At 32.1% G+C, this 20,876-nt stretch overlaps 1 protein-coding gene across 1 annotated transcript; it reads right to left on the bottom strand.

The window, feature by feature from the left end:
- Nucleotides 1-399: 399 nt before the first annotated feature.
- Nucleotides 400-8,205, bottom strand: LOC143048220 (uncharacterized). The gene is made up of 3 exons (XM_076221771.1): nt 8,031-8,205; nt 5,807-6,056; nt 400-4,840 (listed from the first exon to the last, which is right to left on the bottom strand). Exons 1-3 carry the CDS (start codon nt 8,088-8,090, stop codon nt 4,635-4,637), a joined length of 516 nt encoding a protein of 171 aa, XP_076077886.1. The 5' UTR covers nt 8,091-8,205; the 3' UTR covers nt 400-4,634.
- Nucleotides 8,206-20,876: the final 12,671 nt, after the last annotated feature.

Raw genomic sequence — 20,876 nt, 5'->3', positions numbered from 1 at the left:
TGTAATAATACAAAGGTTAAAGAACTGATCAAGTGAAAAGGGACCTGAAGTATACTAGCATAATCCAGACAGTAAGGGATACATATATATATATATTCATAAAGTCAAAATAGATTTGTAAAATTGCATTACAGCAAATTTCGATCAAACAATTTCCATATTGATATTGTTACCGAAGTACTGTTTACTTAAAACTGGTGATATCCTCGGAGAATAACGGTCCCAAACAGAGGTATCGACAGGCTAGGAGTAAAAACATTAACAGTACCAATTTTACCACAACAAATGCTCATTTCGACAATTAAGTTCTTTTTATTGACGGTACAAACAAAGCACAATGTAGTTTTAAGGCACTGGAACTATTTGTATGAGAAATGTTATTAAGGTAAATGACGATAATTTTGATATCGTACTTTAATTTCTTATCTACACAAATATATACACACTCAACAAATAAAACACACAAGGGATAATATATCTGTTAAACAACACAAGGAATGATTATTTACGCACAATTTAATTAATATTTGCAAAGTTCCACAGTTGATGATATTCTAATTGAATTCTTGTTATATATAAACAGACATAAATACATGAATACACAGAGCAAAATATGTACACTATTTACAATTACACTGATAGTATTTAGCCAGGAGAGCACACAAGGGAATTTATAAATCTAATGCAAGTACACAGCTTTCTCAATTTAGATTTTTTATTTAAATTCATAATTTTCTTAAACATTATTATATTTGGACGATTTACATATATTTAATCAATACATTTGTTTCTTTTTACTGACATCTCTGTGCACATCATTATATAATGTTAGAGTTACATAATTTACAATTTCGTCTATCTCTCTGAATATTTGTCCATCTCCCTATCTCAATGGGTAATTTATGGTTGATGGTTCTAAATTTGCATAAAGTATAAATATCACGAAATTCTAAAATATCAAAATAGTTCTCAAAGCCAAAAGTATCCTTAAAAATTCGATAATTTAATGTCTTCGAACATGCTTGCACATTTGAAAACCATGTTTGTTGAAACGATCTTGTAGTGATGTTCTGATTGTATTCTTTAACTTAATGTCACTAATACATGTTTTAGATGACCCCACAAAAGATAATCCCGTTTCATTAAAAATGGATTCAACAAGGTTTAACCAACTAAACTTTACATCATTTTCATTTGGCAGCGTACACAGTAGTTTATAAATGGTCGCTTATAAATTTATTCGGTTTAAATTACCACATACTAATTTCACCCAAAATGATACCATACGGACTTTAATATCTAAATTGATAGGATATCGTCCAAGTTCACCATATATTAAACAATTTCGGGTAGAAGACTTTAGGTGCAGAAGAAGCTTACAGAATTTTAATTGAACTCTCTCCAAAATGTCGTTATTCCCAAACCCCCAAATTTCACAACCGTACAATAATACTGGTTTCACTAATTTGTCAAATAAATCTAGTTGACAACTAACAGATAACCCATGTTTTTCCCCCTTTTTGATCACCTCATACATTGCCTTCGTAGCTTTTTCCGCTAGGTGTTTTCTACAGTATTCAAATGTGCCATTTCGTGAAAAATAGATCCCAATAAAGTTGAATTCTTGAACGATATCTATGACAGAGTTATCATAAGTAAAACTGCGATTTTTGGGTTGCCTTCCATTACTAAAAATTACAATTTTTGTTTTTTCTACATTAACTTTCATTTTCCAGACATCACAGTATGAGTGGAATTTATCTAGCAACAATTGAAGATTTTTGGCCGATTCCGCCATTAGCAAAGTATCATCTGCATAGAGAATTGCAAACAGTTTAACATAAATTATATCTAAATTTTCTTCGAGTGCATCTTCAATAGTGTTCAAACCAGTTAAGTTCTCGTTGATAAAAAAAATTAACAAATCATTTAAAAAAAGTTTGAACAGAAAAGGAGATACGTTTTCCCCTTGACGTAGGCCAATATTACATGAAAAATAATCTGATATATTGCCATAATAAGATAAACATGACTTAATATTATCATACATCTTATGAATTATGTTATACATATGACCATTAATGTTATTCAATAACATCTTATACCATAAAGCGTCTCTTCTGACTCTGTCAAACGCTTTTTCAAAATCCACAAATGCACAAAAGATTTTGAATTTATTAATAAGAATTCATCGAAAATATCGTCGCCACATGCTTTGTTACTTTTAGTTTCTTAATACACTTCATAATCTCGTCATTTGTAATTGGACTATTAAGTGTACCATTTAAATCAAATTAATTTTTAAAGCATCTTGATCTACATTTGGTAACTCAATAGGATCGGGGGTGCCTGAATTAAGATCTCTGAAAAAAATTAAGCAAATTATCAAAATTGATGTCCGGTTGTTTCGTGTGTTTCCGCTTATTTAAAATATTCCAATACTCTTTTGAGTTTTGAGATCTGAGGTTTTTTGATTTTTTAGCCATATCACGTCTATGAGTTTTAATGGCTTTGTCCATAACTTTTTTATATTTCCTCTCAGAATCTTTAACTTCGTTATATAAGGAAAGCGAAGGTGAAAATTTGAGCCTGCGCTTAAGCTTTCTAAAGTTTTACCACGCAAAATTTGCAGTCATAATTAAACCATGGCTTGTCTCCCTTCTTTTTAGGGGCTCGCTTTTTTTAGTTTATCAGTTCGTGTTCCAAACGTTGTCTTAGCAGACTCTAAAACAATTAATCCAATTTCATTTACAAATGCGTTGACATTGTTACCATCAACTTTTTCCAAATTCACAAGTAATTTCTAAACATAAAAAAATAAACATGTTTTGGCGTTCAGCACTTCGCAGTAAGCATGTTATAGCTTTCAGCACTTGGCAGTAAACATGTTGCTGTGCTAGGCATGTTTAGCTACTTCGTTAAGTATATGAAGCTAAACGTGTTTTAATTCTAAGCACTTTCAACATTTAGATACTTTCCTAAACATGTTTAGAATTACAACACATTTAGGCCGAAGACGGCATTCATATCACGTGATACTTTTTGAGCGGGAGGACGAAACAAAGAACCCGAGGTCAAAAGCCATGCTGTTTACTACTGACCATAACTGACCATAACTTGACTATTTTAACAAGGTAAGGAGTTATGATTATACTGTCTTTTATTTTGTACTGCCAATTGTAAATGATTATTGGCAATTATTTACAAGTACACTACCGTATAGGCAATGCAGGAGAAAAAAGGGGGTGGGGTACCATCTCACGAAACCTTGAAGTCAGTGCTTGTAGGAGTTTTAAGTGTTCAAACTATCTTGTGTAAAGATATAAAGAGTTGTTTAATGTTCAATCATATAAGTTTTCATTTATATTTAATTAATGTGCTTGGAATAAAGAGTTTGCGATGATACTCGGTACTCCTCGGCAGATTATGATGTAACAGGGAGGGGAATCTACAGAGTCTCACTAGGATGAGGTGCATTATTTGCAAAGCCAGTGTCATTTCGAGTTCATTGTTTTTGTAACTACTTCCGAAATGGAGAATCAACATTTTTCTCCAAAATATAAGAATTATGCTTGTTTATTTCAATAGTTAAAAGAGGTTTTGCTTTTCTTATGAGTTATATCCCTGTATTGTTTTATTCTAGATTGCAGAGAGCAGAATAAATCACTATCTGTCTTGACATGCTACAAGAGGAAATAAGAACAGTGATAAATCTGTTGCAAGAAGGTAAGAATCAGAAGTATATTTTGATTTTAAAATGCCAATATGTATTTTAACAAATTTAATGAATAAAGTGAAGTATGAAAAGAAGTTTTTATATTAAATCAATTGATACATCAGTAAATGTATGCTACCACTTTGGTCTAAACGTTGTTATCTCAGTTGGGATCTAAGAAAGAAGAAGTTCCATGACTCATTGTTCGATGATAAACTGAAGATAAACCTGCCAGAAGTATTATTATTATTACATTTCAAAAACTTCTAGAACATGGCATTTACTATTCTACGAAGAATAACAATCGTCAAAGGACGTGAATTGAAGTAAAGCAACAGTTATATGGTCTAAACATGTTTACATTCAAAACACTTCACAGCTAAACGTGTTTCCAGACAAAACACTTCACAGCTAAACATGTTTCCAGATAAAATACTTCACAGTTAAACATGTTTACAGTCTTAGCACTTTATAACTTGACACGTTTAGGCTGTTAGCACATCAAATATTAAACGTGTTTAGACTTAAAACATGTGAAAAATCGGTTTCATAAATGTGTTTAGGAAAGTGTTTAGGCTCTAAACACAATTTTTAGATATAAAATGAAGCTTGAATAGTAAAAATAATATTTGCCAGATTTTGACATAATAAGTTTACAAAAATGGGAATATTACACGAGCACTATTTAGAAAAAAAACTTATGTATACTCTTGAATCATGACATTTCGGTCAAATTAAAGTGGTTAAAGTTATGCATGCAAATTCACTTGTATAAGAAAGAAAATATAAGACACTAGATGCAATAATCTGTTGAGCTGAGCATGTGTATCCATTAACAGAATTATGCATGCACATTTATCATTCTAATCGTCTTTTTCAAATACTTTTTTATATGGACACTAAAACTGTTGTAAATGATTCAGCAGTCAGATTCTTCCACTTTTGAAGATTTCCATACTTTGATATTAGCTCGTAGTATCTCTTCATAACAGTTAGTTTGAGTATCATCAAGGGGTGCTATGCACGACATAGAATTGTAGCGCGCAAGTCTACCATCTTTTACATACAAATCCTCGTCACTTTCTTCAAAATAAAATGTGGCATCGTCCATTGAGTTTGGTGACTCTGAAATAGTAACAGCAGAAGTCCAGTAATATACATTTCATGTCCCCCCATAAATATTGTCATATTCACGCCTAGCATGACGCCTAGCATGCAATATTGAGAAAAACAAGGAAAAAAAAATGTTATCGTGCATAAAGTTAGATTCCTCTTAAGCAGGTATCTACTACCAAGGAAATCATGATCGGGAAAAACCTCATTATAGATACTGGGGTTAAAATTGTGTACGCAAAACGTGAAATTCGTCTACAAACGACTCATCACTGCAGCTCGAATAGAAAAACATAAAATGACAAGATAAAGTGCGAAGTTGAAGAGCATTGAGGACCCATAATTCCAAAAGGTTTGACCAAAAACAGCTTAAGAAACTCACACTCTGAAATACTGTATCAAATTTATTTATGCAGGCGCTGCTAAAATATTGCTACATAGAAATACTTATGGAAAGGTTACAATTTGGTATAACTGTTAGTGTGTAACAAAAGTTGCCAAAAAGCCCCCAAAACACACGATCATCACACAGTTTCAATACAATGTATTACAAAGTAGAATGAATCTACAAAAATGTAGATCTACCGAAAAAAAAAATCCAACATAAAATCCGAACCTTCTAAAAAAAAGGGTTAACATAAAAATCATCCAGAGTTATAATAGTTATCAAAGGTACCAGGATTTAGTAGGCTACAGTAGAATACATGACATATTATCTTTATTCAATTATGTATTGGTGGTTACTTTGAACAATAATTTGAAATAAGTTTTATCTGTGAATGAAAAGAAACGAAAAGGTTTAAAGTAATTAGCAAACGATGCAATGCCGTGTATGTTATTCTATACAATGCAAAACCAAACAAAGTATCTATGTATATGTTGTATAGTTGAAGCAATAGATTCTATTCTATTGTACAGTTTTGACTGTACACACAATGTTGATGAATTAGTTTTTGACAATACTGTCTGTTATATTACCTTGTTTTTCAAAGTTTGACGTTGAATCGGTACTGCTCAACCTGCAGAATGATGGTGTACTCTGTAGTCTTCTTATTGGTTTCTCAACTCTGTCTTTTATATGCTGCAATCGTTGTGACCTTTTTGTACTGATACGACTTTTACATGACTGCGTTCTTGTCATGGTGTGACCCTTGGTAAGTTTCTGTATAGTGTCATTTATAGAGAGTAATTGTTTCATTAACTCAACATCAAGACTTCTCATTTGAATCTGAATTGGACATGTTAAAATAAATAAATAGATAAAAAATAATTGTAACAAAGTTAGTGGACGATTTTCCCCCGCTGCAGCTTATCTGCCGCCACTGTCTGCTCTTCGGCTTCGTAAGAGATTGCACATAGTGTTATTGGGAGTAATAGTGTCATTGTCTCAACATCAACACTTCTCATTTCAATCTGTTAAATAAGTAAATCAGTCAACAAAATTCTTTCGGTGCAGATTATCTGCTGCCACTGTCTGCTTGACAGCGTCGTTATAGATTTTACATTACAACTGTTTCCAATCGAGCGCCCATGAAGGTGAAACACGTATTTGGCGTTCTCAAATGTAGAAGCTCTTTAAAACCTATAAACCCTGTACAATCATTGTTGTTTGAGGCGTGTAATAATCTGTTCGTAACCTATGCGGGAAATTTTAATTTATCATGAAATCAGTCAGTGAGTATAAACAAAGTTATGAGAATTATTTTTATCCTAGTATAATTCAAAATATCTCCATGGACAGTTGTAATTAAAGATGGATATGAGATTGTCATATACTTTACTTCAACTCCTGCTTTAGTTATCATTGACGGACTATATTCATCGCTCAATTCAAACATACGTTGAAAATATCTACATTACTTATATATATAAATATCGTTGCCACAAGTTAATTGTTTTCTGTTTAGTATTAAATTTATATTAAGATCCATTTTGTTACATCTTGTGATCAATTTTATTTGGCAATTGCCAATGGCAGTCAGCAGGGTTAAAGAACATAAGTTGTTCGACCTGTTAGTCAAATGCGTTTTGTTTAAATATACTTTTTCACTTTTTTGGTCTTTTGGAAAATGTTGTTTATGCTGTTTTTAGACCCTTCTACAGCGAAATTTGTTTTACATGCACATGTATAAAAATTGCGGTTTTTATCCAACGCAATCATAGGTTTGAACGTAGTTTTCAATTTAGACTCGTGTATATATATATAATTTTTTATAACGTAACATATGAAATCTATTTATACCACCGATGTAATTGTCCAAATAACTGCATTTAACCGTATGTCCTATTTTGATGCATGTCAGCCATTTTGGTTCGCAAGCAGGGTCATCGGATACATTTTTAAAACTAGATATCCTAAGGATGATTGTGGCAAAGTTTGGTTAAATTTGTCTTCGAAGTTTCAGAGGAGAAGATTTTTGTAAAAGATTACAAAAATTTAATAAATATTGTTAAAAATTGACTATAAAGGGCAATAACTCCTTAAGAGACCAACTGACCATTTTGGTTATGTTGAATTTCAGTGCAGACATAAATTGACCTGATAAACAATTTTACCCCATGTCAGTTTTGCTCAAAATGCTTAGGTTTCAGAGATATAAGCCAAAACCTACATTTTACCCCTATGTTCTATTTTTAGCCATAGCAGCTATGTTCGTAGGCGGGCCGGGACATCGAACACTTTTTTAAACTACATACCCCAATGATGATTGTGGTCATGTTTGATAAAATTTGGCCCAGTAGTTTCAGAGAAGAAGATTTTTGTAAAACTTAACGACGGACGACAGACGACGGACGGCAAGTGATGAGAAAAGCTCACTTGGTCCTTTTGGGCCAGGAGAGCTAAAAAGGGAGGGAATTATTGAGTAAATTAAGATTTACTAAGTGATTAAGAACCGATCACGCTTTGGCGCTGTCGTGCTGAATGACAGAAACCCCTGTTTCGGTATGAAACTGACCACAGGATAGGTGGTACTCATATACGTACATTATGAAAAAGACAAGATAAAATAACGTCACTCTTCTTCACTTCGCTTAACAGTATGAAATTAAATATATATAGTTACAAAAGTGAAAATAGTTTTCGCGCGGAAAATCTGTGATCAGATGGTAATATCTTTATCTAGATGAATAATATACCATATGATTCAGAAATATTATATCATTATTGAGTATTTTTTTTTAAAGAGAAATATATACGTACCAATTCTGTCTTTAGAGTTTCCAGGGCAATATTTATTCGTTCCTCTGCAGTATTTTCCATTTCATAACTTCATTAATACCTGAATCATTTTTAAATCCGTAAATACTCCGAAAATATAAAACATTGAAATAACTCAGATTAGGTACATTTTCAAGATTTTTTATTTGGATCATTGAATATTAGCCAAAACTGAAATGTGTAATGCATTGTCGATTACAAAAATGTCAGAGAAAAAAAGAACACTTAATAAATATTTATTGATAATTTCTTTGATTTCAAGCTTAATTAACTTAAATAGATTTCTTACTTATATACTATAACACAGGTGTTTATTTTTACAATGGTTTATTTAATGTTATGGGGTCGATTAGAAATATATAACGTTCACACGATTTTATTTCAAAATAATACTAAATAATTTACTTGATTAATCACAGATTTGGAAATTAAATATACATTATTTGAAATTCATTATAAAGGAGCATGATATTACAATAAATTTATGGTATACTAAAACGAAATCAACATATTAACATTTGAAAAATATATGGACTGAAATGATCTAGTAATGCATACATTTTGAGAAATTATCGTTAATATATATCTTTTTAAATTTCTGTTAAGTCTAATGTGAATTTGCTACCTGCGTCCATTAAGCTGACCTTTATCGTTTTTTTCTCTCCTTTATATATATACTTTATTGGTTTCGTTGATTGTTCCTTCTCCTTGAATTACTGGGCAATATTTTGACTTGAGCATTCCTGGCGAATCTTTGTTTAGATATTTCGAAACCTTTCTAATCTTAAGTCCTAATAGTTAATAAATGATGCCAAAATGTTAAATGGAACAAAAGTGATAAGAGTGCTTTCCATTTTAAACAAGAGAATATCTCTACTGCCGTATAACCAAAAACAATTAAATACTGTATACTTTTTTTGAGTAATGTCGTCTGATTCAGAAAGGATATTTTTTCTATATAGGGGCTTCGGTGGTCGAGTGGTCTAAGTGGTTGATCGACTAACACTAACAATAGAAATTTTTAAATATTGCCCAAAGTCATGAAAGTGAAACTCAAATAATCAACCAATCACGTTTCATTTATGTACAAAAGAGGGGCGAAAGATACCAGAGGACAGTCAAACGCGTAAATAAAAAGATAAACTGACAACGCCATGGCTAAAAAAGAAAAAGACAAACAGACAAATAATAGTGCACAACACACAACATAGAAAGTAAAGACTAAGCAACACAAACCCCACCAAACACTTGGGGTGATTCAGGTGCTCCGAACGGATAAGCAGATCCTGCTCCACATGTGGCACCCGTCGTGTTGCTGATGTTAAATCAAACCCGGTAAATAGACTTATTCGGTAGGTCACATTCGTGAAAAGGAAATGGGATTGTAGGTACGATGGCGTCTGTAAATAAAGGCAACAGTAGTATACCGCTGTTCAAAAATCGTAAATCTATGGACAAAAAACAAAATCGGGGAAACACACTAAAACTGAGGGAATTAAATATAAGAGGAGAACAACGACACAAGATTCAAATGTAACACACATAGCAACGGACTAAGCATTAGACAAAATTCGATGAGAATAACCAATATAACATCAAAACCAAATACATGAATTTGGGATAGAAAAGTACAGTGACACGTCTTATAGTAATGTGAATTCACACTCAAATATAGGAGAAAACAAACGACACAACGGAAACACAACGTAAAAATGTTACACACACAGAAACGAACTATGATATAACAATGGCCATTTTCCTGACTTGGTACAGGACATTTTTAAAGAAAAAAAATGGTGGGTTGAACCTGTTTTTGTGGCATGACAAACCTCGCACTTTAATGGCATTGTTAAATTCAACATTAAAATGACAACATAATAATACAGGACTTCAATACAAATAAATAGGAGAACGTATTAGTCAAAGAAAAACATGAATAATAGATAACAAAAGGCATCAAGTTTAAAATTCAATACGTCAAAACCGCGCCTCGTCCACACAAGACTTACCAGTGACGCCCAGATATAAAAATTCGAAAGTCAAAAAAAAAGGGGGTACAAAGTTGTACAGCTCTGAGGATCAAAAGTTGAAAAAGGTTGTGCCAAATACGGCTAGGGTTTTCTGCTTTTCTGTAAAATTTACGAAGGAATGATTCAACTTAATCACTTGTAACTCTTGGTTTAATAGATTCCTTGTGAGTAGCAATTCTCTATAAAGGAAATCATAATAGGAAATACAAGCCCGGGACTATCGTATCGGTTTGGAGATATATGTTCCGTTTCAACTCAGAACCCAAAATGTGAATACTGTCGTCTATGCAAATAAATATACTCCCCTTTTGGTATCTGTGATGAGTTCATTTACCAAAACATTTACTGAAGACAGTTTATTTTACAATTTAAAATACAAGTTTCTATATTATGGTCATAATTATTCCCTAAACAAAAAGAAATTAAGGAAACAGTTAAAAAAAAAGTGACCAAAGATTAGGTAACCAACACTAAAAAAGATTTAAATAAAGTTTTGTAACGTTTTTAGTTTTTAACAAAATGTCCTTTAAATAGAATAACAAAGAAAACGCGAATGAACTTTGTTACGGAAAATAACTGGACTACCCTTTCGAAGTGTATAACATGGAGATATACTAAGCCTAAATTATCATTAAATGTTGCCTGTTAGCATGCCATATACAGATAAATCTTTCACTAGTTCAATGAATAAAAGTAACAGATCTTCCAGTTTAAAATATTTTTAGCTTACAATTAGAAATAAAAAAATAAATTATGCAATAAAATGCAATGAAGATTGTTTTTCTTTTAAAATTCATGTAACGAAGCTTAATATACAAGGAAAAAGCAAGTTGTTAACATATAATGATCCCCTATTATGGCCAGATGTTGCATATTATCAATCTTTAAAATTGCACTGAATCACGAATTGTCGTGAATATATTTCCCAGTTGTTTGTCTTCAACATTAAATTTACAAAATTCCCCTTTAATTTATTCCTTTGAGTTACCAAAAAAAAGCTTAATTGCAGAAGACCATTTGATATATTAATATGGGGTAATGGATAGAGGAAGATTTTGAATTCGAATGTTCTGGCCTTGTAACTGAAAAATAAATAACCTACCAAAAGCATAAAAATCAATGTAAATGACTGGAGAATATAAATGTGTAAAAAAGTGTATTTAAACGTTCGCGCAAAATGAAATTTTTTAAATAATTATTCCGTCAGTAAATGTCCTAATGTTTCCTTCCCCCCCACCTCTGTCTAGAATTTAGAATGTTGTCCTCTTCCCTTAATTAACAGTACACCGACTAGTTCAGGCATATTATGGTATGGTATCAAACATTTTCTTTTTTTTAAGATAAATTGATACGTACTTATTCTTTCTTCAGAGTTTCCAGTGCTATATTTGTGCGTTTGGCTTTGAGGGCCCTTAGGTGGCCTGTTGTAAGGCAAAATTTCTGTCCCTATCCAATATACCCTCATTTTCCAGTGGCAGTCGAAATTTCCCCGACCATCATCCCTTATGGCCTCTATTGTGGCAATACCTACCTATTGTATTTATTGTGAACTTGTTCTCGTCCTTAATATATGCATGAAATATTTGCTACCGGACGTTAAGCAACCAACAATCAATCAATCAAACATTTTTTTGTTTGTTTTTATTTTTATTTTTTTTATATTTGGCTTGAATGTTCTTTGCGGGGGTTTATTCGGATATGTAGATCCTGTTTTACTTGAACATTGAGTTACTGATGGGTTTTGGAAATATACTTCAAATGCAACAGAAAGCGAGATGATTGATTTGCATTAAAAAAAATACCCTTACTGTCGTGGTCAAAGTATAGGTATTTTCTAATTATACCTAGATTCTGAACACTGAAGTTTTGAGATGGAATCAATCACGTGTTTTTTGACTCCAATCTTAATTGACTAGGATTGTCAATTTCCTGCCAAAGGGTGTTTTTTTTAACGAGAACTCCTCTACCAATAATACTGACAAACACGATATATTCTTCGTACAGTACTGTACACGCTTCTCTTTTTAAAAATCTAAAATTCTAAAATAAAAGAAAGGTTAATAGAATTAAAAATCAATTGTTCAGAACACAATTGAAGGTCTTTCCACTTTTCCACTAACGATTTATTTTGATATGAAAATATTAGAATTCGGTTTAAAATGTAATTTCCAGTGTCAAAGGAAAGGTAATTCTTAGCTGATTCCAAAAATATATAGTTTCTTTATACTTTTTAATGGAATAAGTCTCAAAAGAGCTACTTCCGGTTTACAAAGGTCATTCCGGTTTGCTTTTTTAAAAGTCATTTGGTTTGTAACCTAAAGCACAGAGTCATTATGGCTCTATCGTGTATAGAAATGAATTTGAAGCAAAGGCCAAAATCTAGAACGTCCAATTAACCTATGACCTTGACCTCAATTTCAAGGTCATTGACCAAGAACTTCAAATGTTTTGTTGATAAGTTATATCACTTTACGCATTATTCTAGATATAATATGGGCGAAAATTCCCATTTATTGTCTACGCACCTTTCAACCCAAATTAATAATTTACGACAAGTCACAACTAATAATTAAGTAAAAATAATTTGACGATATGTTAAATAGTTTTTGAAAATAAGTGAAAATAAGCCAAAATCAAAATTTAGAATATGATCTTGACCTTTGACCTTGACCTTATTTTGCATTTTTTTTTACCAATGATCTCAAATCAAAAGACCCTAGGGCTCTATCACTTATGGCTTACCAGTTAGAAATGCCTATTACTTATATCAAACATAAAAGGGGTGGGAATTTGATATGGAATCTATATACGGCTTCGGTCAAAATAAAACAGAACATCCTGAGGATATAACGAGCAATTTGGAAAAATAAATTTGTCGGTTTCTTATACAGTTGGGAAGCCTTAGAGATAACAGGAAAAACAGAGTTCGGGGAGATAACTCTTATATGGGAAATTAATTTGGTTAAGCAGAGTTGGTTTCAAAAGTTGGTATAAACTGATCGATATCATATTCCAAATATATAAGCGACATCTTGCGAAACAAAAAAACAGCGAAGGAAAAAAATTAGGCGGAAGAAAAACAGAATCAGAAGAAAACAAATAGGTCTTTCTACGGAAAAATGAAAAGACCTGATAATCAGAAGAAAAGCAATAGGTCTTTCCACGGAAAAAAGGAAAGACCGAATTAGTCTAAATATGATTCATTACAAATTATCAACGTAGAAACAACTATCTTACAATTGTTTGTGGAAGAGATAAATTAATATTAATGTTTTGTGACTTACATCTATTGATAATGGGGGTCTGTGGACTAATTAACTGAACAACAATAGAGATGATCTCATCCTTCCAATTTTCAAATTCTCCCACATTATCTAGAACATTTCACTAGCGCTTGCATTTGGACTTTATATCTCCAAGGTGATCCGATATTTCATAGGTAACGTTTCCTATTATTATTTTCCAGACTTTCACCGCCGGCTGAATTCATGCTCCATTATTCTAGTAATTCCATTTTTTGCCATTGTATTGTCTTTTTTCCTTCGGATAATGAATTGCTTTTATGTTCCCCTTGGTGCTTGGTGCCTCTTTTTCGAAAAGAAAGAGTTTAATAGAATATCATCACATAAAGGATGTTTGCTAGTCATGTTTTGACATTTTTGTCAGATTTTCGAAATCCTCTGGTGTTATCCATTTGAATGCCTTAAAAAATTTTGCCCTTGACCCCCTCTCCTTTTTTTATAAATCTTTTACATGTATACTATAAGTCATTTGTAAAAGTCTTATAAAATCTAAGTTATTTTTTGATAGTTTTTGAGAACTTTAACTAGTCAATGATAAAGCTATAAAAAATCAAGAGAGAACATTTTCCCGCCAAAATTCCAATGGATAATATCTTGAAAACAAGCACATTGACCCCTATATTGTCTTAGCTTTTTAGATTCCTCTATTAATCCGCTATCAATATATACTAGTTTTATGGAAAGTTATTTATTTTGAAACTGAGCAGCGAATTTCCTTAAAGCTTATAACTTATATACCCATTCATATGTATTTCGTCCTGTTGCGTTTGACATATATTTTGATGATTGATAGAGGTCTTAAAGTGTTAGAAATGATATCAGTATTAGATGTAAAAATTTGTAAATATGATGGGATAAATTCTAAGACTTATTTAGGCCACACCAATTTAATTTCTTGTTCTACGGATTTTTGGACTCCAAAATTTGGGGCGAACGAGCGATTTGAAAATTTTAATAAAAAAATATTTGATTTGGCAATTTTTGAGGCGAAGCTTGAAAAGTTAAGGCGAGCGATTATTTCGTTTTTGTAAACATAAAATAGTAGGTTTTAACATTTATTAAAACTTGATATATCAATTGTACTTTGACATTTCTTTAATTTATGAAGTAATTTTTCCCTGTTCACCAAGAAATAACTGAATAATTAAATCTGGTCTATATATGTGTGACTGACAATGAGACAATTCTCCATCCAAGTCATAATCAGTTTAGGAACAACCCCTTAATTTTATAAATATCCCATTTATGAGGGGTCAATATAAGTAGTGACTTTCTATACTTAGAAAGTAAGTATAGAAAGTCCCTGATATAAGTTATAATATATTTTTTGTAAAAAAAAAAACTTTTTAGTACAAAAGGGCTCATATTTTCCCAAAGAACTAGAATCATATTCAAAACAGTGTGGTCCTGGCCATTGATTGACGACCTAAATTATCCCATCGACTGGGACAGATTAGGTGAACGTTTGTCTGTAACGACCATTGCTCACCTCTTGCTTATTATAGAATTTAAACTGTGTGGTCACCAAAGGTTCTTAACGCCTTTAATAATAAAATAATTCGAAACATTATTCAGGAATAACCTTTAAGTTTTGATTTATATTATTGATATAAATCAACACATCGTATTATTCCGGATTCGTTTTTCGAATTTTTTTATTTAGGTGTTGAGAACCTTTGGTGACCCCACAGATTCAGTGTCTTTAACAAGTACATAGAGAGCAGTGATTGTTACCGACAAACGTTCACCTAATCTGTCCCAGTCAATGGGATAATTTAGGTCGTCAATCAATGGCCAGGACCACACTGTTTTGAATATGATTCTATATATTTATCTAACATTAAATGTTCAAAACATGTCCAAGAATTTTGTAATATTCCTGGACTTTTACCATGTTAACGTATTTACTTTAACAGTTCAATATTATTCAAAATAAGTGGAACCCTCTTTTAAAAACGTGGTTTAAAATATGATGTATTTCTCCTCTTTTTGAGTAAAAAATTCTAAGTTTTCAAAGATTTTTTAGTAGCACTATACAACTTCTTGGTATTTCTATTTTCATTTCTGCATCAGTTAAATGACCCTTGTCTGAGGGAGGGTTGCTCCCAACCTGATAATGATAAACACAGGTCAAAGTACGGCCTTTTACACAGGGCTTTGATCCAGACCGTCATCAAACAGCAAGCTATAAAGGACCCTAAAATTCTTAGTGTACATAATTCGAACAGGAAAACCAACAGTCTAATTTATATATCCAAACCGTCAAACGGGAAAATACCAATGAACCGCATCAACAATTGACAACTGCTGAACGACAGGCCTCTGAATCAATCAGGACAGGTGCATACACATGCAGCAGCTATGGATAGTTTTGTTTCGCCAGCATACAATTTAATTGCAGTTGAAGGCAAATCATTCAGAAGTTCTTTGTACTTTTTCTAACAACAAACATTCTTTTTTATAGGGAATATGAGTAAGGGGAAAAGAAACCAACGTTTTGTTCTTTACAGGTATTTCCGCTGTTATATATATATATATATATATATATATATATATATATCGGAGCACTCCCACTTTGGATATATTGGTTTCATGCTGAAACAAATATTCTTACAGATATTTACACAGTGTGGTGGGTGCTTATAGGTTTAAAATCGTTATAAACAGGTTTAGACTGTGATTTTAAAAACAAATGTTGATATCTTTTTATATCATTTACAAAAAAACGCTGCGGGAAATAGACGTGATTACATTTCCGGATGCGGGAAGCGGGACTATTAAAAAAAAAAATAAAAAAATTCTGTTTTGAAAAAAATATGTGTGGGCGGGTCCGTCGAACAAGGAATTAAATTGGTATGGCCTCACATAGAAGTAAAAAAAAAAGATATTTTATCAATTATCTTGTTCTTAAATGAGCAAATAAATTTTATTAAACAGGAAAAATGTCATAGCCTCTAATTTTCCAGCAGCAAATTTCAGAAGTTAATGATTACTAATGGATTCGGAATGAAATCGTAATTGCGTCTAGTTTTATATCATGAAATTGATACCTTATCATTGATTTTAAATGGCAATATAAAGCACTGTGATGTCTTGTCTTTTCTGCCTTTATTGTCAAAATCAGTGTTTTTTCCCTGATAAATAATACCTCTAGGTAAATGCACATACACAGTCATGGTAATTGATTTCTCAGAGATTATTCCGCACGTGATTTAGAGGAATGCATCCAAGTTTACCAAGTCTTTTTCAACACAATTCGTTATGTATTTCACACTATTTGTTTGTCTTTTGATTTGTTTGTTCAGATTTTTCGTCTTCAATTGATTGATAGCTTGATTGTGTTTATAGATATTTCCAGCACATGTTGTTATATTGTGTCGGTCCGTTTTCGTTGGTTGAGAAAGCTCGTAGTGCCATAAAACTTAAGATCTTCATGTGATCGTCTTTAGAGAGATTATAGTTTATGTCATTTGTTGTGTTTTGTGTATAATCTATATTCCAATTTTCCAATAATTATGTCGATGTATTTATCTTGCTGGTTAAAATGCATGACAATGAATGACCTTTTGCATCAACAATTAAACCGTATTGTCATATCATTTGATTCATTCTCATAATATCAATTGATATCGTATTATTTCGTTTTCCAACTTATCCAATATTTCAAATTTTGTTTATAACAGAATATGTAAAAACTAATCAACATTTATCATCAAAAATTGGTAACTACATCATTTATAAAATGCTATTCCATTAACAACATGCCAGCAAACGACGATAACACATTACTTAAAAGGTTTACACTGGTGTTGAAAAAACCAACATTGGTTTCGATAACAAAAAAGGCTCCCACAAACACACATTCTGAGTTTGCGGAAGGTTTTTGTGAAATTCGAGAAGAAGCATCATTATTTCTTTGGCGAATCACAATTGAATTGATTATTTATTCCTTTTTGAAAATTTATGTACCTTGTAAGGGTATTTTAATTTATTTGGATTTCAATGGTCTATGATTTATCTGCTAGAAAATGGATCTATTTCGATTTAGAGACCAAAACTTGATCATTAGTGTTATAGTTTCTACTCTGTCATAGATTACATATTTCCGCTGTAGTACACATACCATCCTTACGAGTTTTGTTATTTTCTTGGCGTTGACACTTACTACCGTATTGGGCTTTTAAATCGTACTTCCGACTGATGCAAGCATGGGATAATTCATTTCAATGCCATGATGCATTGCCATTATGATCTATTACACTATAATCGTGTATAACTTTTTGATCACACAAAAAATATCTTACTTCGAACACGGTAAAAAAAGGGAAGGCTTAAGAAAGTTAAACAGAAAAAGTGGTGTTAGTTTGTGCAGCAGAGCGATACGTATTTAAAACACGAGTTGAGAATATAAATGTAAAGGAAAGCAATTTAGTTCTTTAAGGTATTGTGATTTATTAGTTAGATGTGTTTGAGCTTTTGATTTTGCCATTTTATAATTGATTTGTTAAGCATTTCTCTTTGAGTTTGTTATTTTTGTTCATTTACATTTCGTTGATCGAACCATATAACGTATTGCATAATAAAAAGTAAAAACAAAAAATCATATTTAATTTTACAGATCATAAAAAATTCTGATGCTTAAATATATATATATGTAAATAGAAATAACGTTCCTCTCAATGTTAAAAATAAAGTGACAAAGAAATTAAAATGTAACTCTGGGGATGTAATTAAAATGTAGTTGTTGGAGTTTCAGGGAAATTTGGTTGATGGTGTTCTAAGCAGGAAGATATTTTTTTTGCCCAGTTATTATCGTTCCTTTTTTTACACACAGATTTGAAGAACTAATCAGATAGAATTCCTTAAAATCGGTAGGTTTGAGAAACAACAGAAAGTGGAAAAACGAGTTTCGATTCTGGTCAATCCAATCTTTATTTACCAAATCAAGCTAAAAAAAACCCGGAGGGTATAAAATGAGCTGCAAACGGAGAGAGCTTGAATGCCTTGACCGAATTGAATCTCTTGCTATTCACCACCAGGCATGTGCATTCACGCTAAGTGAAAATCAATCGGAAAAAATCTATAGATCAGACGAAATCTCTGGTATATAAAGTTCTTTAAACTCGAATACTTGTAGCTTGTGAGTACAGACACAGAACATCAATACGGGCGACCAATACGTGATGGTGATCGTTTATCAAACGCAGTGTTGATTTTAGTTGGTTTTCTTCATAACCCAGAGCATTTAGATTTTTTTTTATGTCGGGGGTACATTTCTGTCCATGAAGGCAGTATAATGGGAATCCACACACATAACGAATAAAGTTAAATGTGTAAACACTATACAATGATGCAAAGGTTATATCACTGCTAAGAGATGGGAAGTTAACAAAAGGAAAACTGAAATCGTCGCCTTTGTAATAGATCCTTGTTTTTAGTCGTCCATCTTTTCTGTATCAAGACAAAACGTAACATTCCGACTGTTTAACTGGTGTTGCTATTGGTTAGTATTATTGTTTAAGAAATAATTCATGACAGCCGTAGAGTTGTTTTCATTTAACCATGGATTGGGGAGTTCTATTCGATTATTTCACCCTGAGCGTTAGCGAGGGGTAAATAGTTATCAAAGGTACCAGGATTATAATTTAGTACGCCAGATGCGCGTTTCGTCTACATAAGACTCATCAGTGACGCTCATATCAAAATATTTATAAAACCAAACAAGTACAAAGTTAAAGAGCATTGAGGTTCCAAAATTCCAAAAAGTTGTGCCAAATACGACTAAGGTAATCTATGCCTGGGATAAGAAAATCCTTAGTTTTTCGAAAAATTTTAAGTTTTGTAAACAGGGATATAACAAAAATTACCACATTATTGATATTTATGTCACCACCGAAGTGTTGACCTCTGGGCTGGTGATACCCTCGGGGACGAAACGTCCACCAGCAGTGGCATCGACCCAGTGGTGTAAATAGTTAAAGGTACCAGGATGATAATTAAATCAAATAATATGTATAGAAAATAGAAAAAAGATTTAATGTTTATCAAACTTCTTTTAAAATGGATCTTATATCGGATTTAACTCGCTCATCAACTTTTTACTTGTTTGCCTTTATAATTATTTTGATCTGAGCGTCACTGATGAATCTGTAGACGAAACGCGCATCTGGCGTATTAATGATAATCTTGGTACCTTTGATAACTATGTAAATGTTTAAACCTAGTTTGAGAATCTCTTATGAGGCGCTATATCGTTAAGTTGGTAACTAATATTTTACAGTGGGTACTATAATTTTCAGGGTTTTGTATTTGGTTGAGCTAACATGACCGTTATTCACATTAACTCGGCAACATTAATCAAACCATACAGTTTAAATCAAAAAGATAAATTTGTATCTTGATATTAATGAAAGCAGTTTTTTCCTGAAATGAAGAGATTCGGAGGCCTTATATACTATATTATCCAAATTGCATGGATCAAATCACTGGCTGAAACAAGTCTCTTTCAAAATAGTATTTGCCAATAACAAATTGCTGTAGGGTCGTCGTAAATCTATGAAGAAATATGGGTGGCATTAATGAAACAAAATTTCCAAATGAATCACATAGGTAATAGATCATAAATATAAATCTACTTGTCAAAAGTTATAAATAAGATGCTTACATATTTACATCAAAGAAAACCAAAACAAAATAGTGAGATTTTAGACTTTCAGTATCAGATTCGTAGCTGGTTTTACACCCACTAATGATAACCAAAAAGACTCATGAACACAAAGCTTTGGGACGTCAAACTTATTAGTTTGCAAATAGTATTTCTCTATACTAAGTAGCATACCTGTATCACTTGTATATGTTACATACATTTGAAAATCACAATCGATGTTAAGTTAACAGCTGCAGTCGATTCCCCCAGTTATAACAAACCTTATCTGATATTAAGTATCTCTAAAGTTTCGATTACATATGGGTCGATTCCTGTCATGTTTTAGTAAGACCTTTAGTTCCCGAACGTATCATCCGCCAAGTATCGAGTAGTTTGGAATTCTTCCGTGATTCGAATGTAACGTTTCGTCGTTAAGGTTTTACTTCTTAATGATAACAGGCAAAGTAAATTAAAACTTTAGACGGTTTTGGTTATTCTAGGGGTCCTTTTGGTCTTGAGGCTTTCAAATGTTTTGTATTTTCACCTTAAGATTTATTTGTTTGGTGAACTTGATGAAGTTATTTAAGAAACATGTACCGTGAGCTACGTAGTCAATTTCATGAGTTTTAATTTACACACAGTGCATGTAAAGAGCTGGACGATAAGACGATTATCACAAACGAAGCGGGATATGTTCAACTTGTTATAGCATCTTTTGAAATTGTCACTTTTTTTTAACGTGAATTGTATTGGTCAAAGTCAAAGCTTTAGTTTAAAACACTGTTTTCGTGAGCGTCTTTTACGTCTTTAACATTTATTTATTCGTTTCGTGTATGAGATCATTATATAC

This window comes from Mytilus galloprovincialis, chromosome 10, assembly GCF_965363235.1.
Source record: "Mytilus galloprovincialis chromosome 10, xbMytGall1.hap1.1, whole genome shotgun sequence".
Lineage (NCBI taxonomy): Eukaryota > Metazoa > Mollusca > Bivalvia > Mytilida > Mytilidae > Mytilus > Mytilus galloprovincialis.
The sequence above is the reverse complement of the archived record's forward strand: the minus strand, read 5'-3'. Positions and strand labels throughout refer to the sequence as shown.